General features: G+C 50.8%; 1 protein-coding gene across 1 annotated transcript; it reads right to left on the reverse strand.

Moving 5' to 3' along the window:
- Positions 1–470: 470 nt before the first annotated feature.
- Positions 471–4287, reverse strand: LOC124688014 (receptor-like serine/threonine-protein kinase SD1-8). Its single transcript, XM_047221729.1, has 6 exons — positions 2815–4287; positions 1962–2308; positions 1627–1837; positions 1286–1523; positions 1049–1199; positions 471–967 (listed from the first exon to the last, which is right to left on the reverse strand). The coding sequence occupies exons 1-6, from the start codon at positions 4130–4132 to the stop codon at positions 677–679; spliced, it is 2556 nt and encodes an 851-aa protein (XP_047077685.1). The 5' UTR covers positions 4133–4287; the 3' UTR covers positions 471–676.
- Positions 4288–5364: the final 1077 nt, after the last annotated feature.

A 5364-nucleotide genomic window follows, 5' to 3' on the forward strand; every position in this document is an offset into this window, starting at 1 on the left:
AAGTTGGGGCCACCAGACGCGCGGGAAGTTTCCTCGCTGTTTCGCGCGCTTTCGTTTCGTCCGGAGTCCCCGACCGCTCCCCGGGGGGCCGGGGATGGCGTGAGATCACCGGATGAATTTAGGCCCAAATCCGGACGAAAACGAGGAACCGGGGGCGCCACTGGGCCGAATTACGCCGTCCGGATGGAAAAAACGTCCCTCGGGGGCCTAGTCGGCCTAGTCGGGGAGACGAGTGGAGATGCTCTTACCCTCGCTATGAGGAATTGTTTGTCATGTTGGATCACAAAATATGAAGATATGTTTGCCAGAATCCGAAGCATACACTTGCAGTTTGCCATTATTTTCTAGAACAAAAGCAAAACGCATGGTTTAATTTCAGGAGCAGAATTGCTTTGAATGATCTTGCTCAGCCCAGTTATAAGTTTTTTTTTTTTTTTTTTTTTTTTTGCCTTTGTGCATCTTACATCAACACGGCAAGGAGTCTTCCGGTCCAAGACCACATATTGAGCTCCATGGTATGAATCCATATGTTCATTGTTACAAGACTGTCCGTATCAGCTTTCCAACGGAAAACTCTATGTGGCCCGTTGTCTTTGTTTTATATACCGTAGAAGCTAGTGGTTAAGGAAATAAAACTGAAGATTTCATTCTAGCCTGTACAGTGTTCCATTCCAAACTAACTAGTATCCGTCGTGGTTACGGTGAATTCGCTTTGAGTTTGCGATGATCCCGTGTCAGAGGTGTTCCTCCCGGCGTTCACTCCAGGCTCATTTGGCTCCGGCAAGGTGGCATTCTCACTGGCCAGCATCATGACAACTGAAGACATCAGCGGCCTGCTCCTAGGCTGAACGTCAACACACATGAGAGCAACCTGTATGCATCGGCGCACCTGACCGTGATCACAGCTGCTGCCCATCGCCTCATCCAGAAGTTCGGAGCTCCTGCCTTCCTTCCACAGCATCCACGCCTGAAAAATGATCAAAGTGATTGTACATCAGTACCACAATTGATGAAACATTGACCAGCAGTTGATAATGCTGGTACTTACACAGCCGCAAAGGTTTAGACCAAGGTCGGCATCGTAAAAGCCTCGAATCTTCTTCCCACTGACTATCTCAAGCACCATGACGCCGAAGCTGTAGATGTCGGATTTTATGGAGAACACGCCTTCCATGGCGTACTCTGGAGACATGTATCCGCTGTTGAAAAGACCACCACCTCACAAGTCAGTATATGACAGCCCAACTACAAATACAGGATGAGGATTTCAGAAGATAATACTCACTATGTCCCGATGACCTTCAGGGTGTACGCCGTGGTCTCATCACCTCCGAACATCCTTGCGATGCCGAAGTCCGATATCTTGGGGACCATGTTCCTGTCCAGTAACACGTTGCTTGCCTTCATATCCCTGTGGATGATCTTGAACCTTGAATCTTCGTGGAGGTAGAGCAGGCCCCGTGCGATCCCTAGGATGATCTCGAAGCGTTTGTTCCATTCTAGCAATTTGCGCTTTTCTGCATCTGCATAAGACATCCAGCCACATAAATTTACTGTGTGAGTGTGTACATTTTATCGATCAAAGTAGTAGCTACGAGTTTTCTACCCTGTAACAAATGAACTGACCAAATATGAAGGTATCCAGGCTGTTGTTGGGCATGAACTCGTACACCAGCAACCTCTCATCGCCGTCGATGCAGCAGCCGAGCAGCCTCACCAGGTTCTTGTGCTGAAGCTTGGCAATCAGTTTCACCTCGTTCTTGAATTCTTCAACTCCCTGTGATGATTTCGTAGATAGCCTCTTCACAGCTACTTCTTGCCCATCCTCAAGCCTTCCCTGTTCATTATCATTTTGCAAGCACAAAATTACATTACATGCAGAGTAATGCAGTAGCAGAAGTTATCCTACTTGCATTAGCAAAAAACAAAGTTATCCTACTTTCACTCTGATTTTATCTTACCAGATAAACAGGGCCAAATCCACCTTCTCCTAGCTTACTCTCCGCTGCGAAGTTGTCCGTGGAGGAAATAATCACCGCTAGATCAAGCAATGGAAGATCGATGTCGTCTTCGCCGCACATCTTGTTCTCATTGAGCCGTTGATCCCGTGCTGGGCTCAAATCAGTGTGCTTCCTGACCCTGAATGGAAGCACATTGTCCCCACTGCCTGGCGCCGTTTGTGGCGCCTGACGCTTACCCTTCCTCCTCACGCTGTTTCTCCAGAAACAGATGCAGCCAACGGCTCCCAGAAGAAGCACACCAGAAATAGTCGCAGCGACGGCGATCACCATTGGGCGTCGGCGTTTGCCTGAAACCAATTAAACTTAGCTTGGTGATTCAGTTTAACACTTCAACAGTTCAACATCACACATTTACTTAGATTCGAACCGCAATTGCAAAGGTAATAACTACTATGCCAGCCCAAATCATGATCTTCACCAACTTGGATTTGGTTCTCTCGCGAAAATCACGAGTTGCCGAGATAAGAACCATGAAAAGCAAGATCCCGAGTAAGAAACAAAAACCGAGGAAACCACAAGAGTAAAGACTAGTAGAGTCGCGTCTTCTGTCATTCTTTTCTCCTTTTTCACTCAACGATCCATTCTAATTTTCTGAACAAAAATTCTATATCTCTATTCTATCTTGTGTGGACTTAGTACTTCCATGTGCATTTACATATCAGGTGTGAGCTTTTCAACTTCGATTGAAATTAATTGGCTGCATTTGGCAACGATTATGAAGAAGGGAACTGGTTGAAACAGGACAAATCGTGGTACTAGTACCAAAAAATGATGAGGCAGATTAAGTTCAAACCTGATTGGACCTTGATCATGGCATCAACCTCTGACTGCGCGAGCCGGATGTACACATCCTGCACGACCACCGGATACTGCCTCATGTCGAGCAGGTCGACCGCCCAAATGACGCAGCCGCGGCTGACGCCGCCGCTAACGTTCGCGGCGGCGTACGCTCTGCAGCTGCAGTTCGCCAGGCACGCCTGCCTGCACTCGTCCAGCGTCATGTCGGCGTGCACCGTCGCGCCAGTCGTCTCCGGCAGCTTCATGTTGTTCACCGGCCAGAACCCGTCTCCGTCGCCGCAGCTCAGGTTAGTCCGCCTGACGCAGCCAGCAGACCCGTCCCTGAAACTCCACTGCTGCGGCGACCGGGGCTGGAACCCCGGCAGGCATCGACACTCCGGCGTCTGGGCGGTGTCGCAGTGCCCGAAGCCGAAGGCCCCGCACTTGGCGTAGCTGTCGCACGGGTCCGTCGGGTGGTACCAGAAGCTGTTCCACGCGCCGTCGCCGCCCCACACGTACCGCTGCAGCAGCCCCGCCGCGCCGTCGACCACGAACCGCGACAGCAGCGGCGACGAGGCGGCGATGTAGTAGGCGCAGTAGGTCTCGTCGGGGTTCGACACCACGGTGAACGTGTAGTCCCAGTTCTTGAGGTGGTCCGGCACGCCGGTGAGCCCCACGCCGTTCCAGGGCCCGCTCGCGTAGATCTTGGCCGCGCCACGGAAGAGGAAGAACTCGGGCAGCCCGGCCGGGAGCAGCTTGAACGTGTAGGGCCCCGGCGACGGGTCGCTCGGGCTGCTCCACGACGTGATGTTCCTGTCGATGCCGGTTCTGTGGTCCACACCGATCTTCATGCCGGGGAGCTGCGTGTCCGTCGGGTAGTCGAAGCTCTGCCACGCCGCGCTCTCCGGCGAGCCGCTCCCGTCGTGGCTTACCACGAGGTTGCCGCTGTCGAGAAGCCGAGCGGTGGCGCGGCTTGTTGTGTCCCTGGTGGGCGCGGCCGAGGACCACACGGTGGTGTTCTGGCCGTCGACGATGACGAGGCGGCCGTCGGTGGAGAGCTTGAGGACGCCGGGGGATCTGACGACAGGGTCCTGGCGGTTGGCGACCCACACGACGGTCTGCACTGGGATGCTCGCGTACCAAATGCCGATGTAGGTTCTGCCGTCGGAGCTGCCGGGCGGGGTGAAGAAGCCCAGCCTGAACACGCCACGGGCCGAGACGAGCGTCTGGTTGCCGGTGATGGACGCTGTCAGGTCGATGGTGTCGGTAGCGATCGAGATGGAGACGAAGGCGGTCGCGGCAAGGAGGAGGAGGACGCGCGCATACGTCCTCATCCTCTCTCCTCTGATGAACTCTCTGGAACTCAGGACATGGCTTGGTGACTGGAAACCAACTGCAAGAGCAGGCTTGAATGGGAGTACAGTACTAAATTACGAACTCGCAACCTTCAAATCAGTGTGACAGCTTGAAACAGCAATGGAAACAAGTAATGCTACTCCGCCGCAAAAAAGACGAATAGTTTAAGCTATGTTATACTCCATGTTTGTGGAGTAGTAGCAGAAAATGTGGGTAGGTCAATGTCTCGGCGCTCCGGAACTTCCGTTTTCACGCGAGCCAGTCAACCGGACAGGACTGCATGGGGGCATTTTAGTTGAGGCTTAATAATCGTGACTTTGTACAATTTTGGTATCGGATCTAGGCCTAATCGGATCCAAATTCCGGTGCAGATGCAATGCTACTTGCGAGTATCTTAGAGCAATTCCAATAGTATAGCCAACTGTTGGCTATAACAAGATGTCATATCATTTGTAGTCATCATATAGCTAACATGTACAATAGTTAGCTATAAGAATGTAGTACTTTACTAATATATGGCCCACCTTTCACTCTCACAAGATGCCTAGGAGCACGTGCAAGAGCTGGCTATTGCATAAGTAGCCTCACCTCCCTTCTCCCTCCTCTTCTCTCTCATCCAACTCATCTAAAATATATTATTTAATGTCTTATAGTCAGCTGACTAGACTCTATTGTACTTGCTCTTAGGGGCATGTACAAAAGGCACGTGTTCCCTTGTGCCGCCACATCATCTAGAGATGACAATAAATATAAGTCATACAATGTGTTACCTCTTATTATAGCCTTTCCTAGCAATTAATGGTAATCAATTAAAGTTGATAGGAAATCATGTTACTAAGGGAAGACATGTCGTATGATGGAGAAAATGTCTTTCCTTATTTTCTAAGAGATGATCTCTTAGCTAAGGGAAGACAACATTCTCTCCCTTTATTCTCTCTCCTCTAACTAAGCAAAAATCCGACGTGGCACCTCTAAAGGAAGGCTGACGTCACCGATGTAAACAAAAATCGCGTGATTGGATGCTCAACAGAGTCCTTGTTGTGGCCAATTTGAGTCTTAAATCACTCCCAGACCCTATAAATACACCGGAATCAGAAGTTTTTCCAGGTCAGGCTGCATCGGAGCGAAAACCAAGAACGTCGTGCCTATGAGAGCTCGACGTGGGATGGTGGTAGAAGGCAAAATTCCACGTCAAAGCTGGGACCACCCC

Source organism: Lolium rigidum, chromosome 2 (genome assembly GCF_022539505.1).
Source record: "Lolium rigidum isolate FL_2022 chromosome 2, APGP_CSIRO_Lrig_0.1, whole genome shotgun sequence".
In the NCBI taxonomy this organism is placed as follows: Eukaryota; Viridiplantae; Streptophyta; class Magnoliopsida; order Poales; family Poaceae; genus Lolium; species Lolium rigidum.

What these genes read in the sequence shown, in the direction of transcription:
- LOC124688014 (XM_047221729.1), bottom strand. Translation starts at nt 4,132, where the DNA reads ATGAGGACGTATGCGCGCGTCCTCCTCCTCCTTGCCGCGACCGCCTTC. An exon ending in CATGATCAAGGTCCAATCAG is followed by an intron (nt 2,309 to 2,814) that starts GTTTGAACTTAA and finishes AATTGGTTTCAG; the next exon opens with GCAAACGCCGACGCCCAATG. An exon ending in GTCTAAACCTTTGCGGCTGT is followed by an intron (nt 968 to 1,048) that starts GTAAGTACCAGC and finishes ATCATTTTTCAG; the next exon opens with GCGTGGATGCTGTGGAAGGA.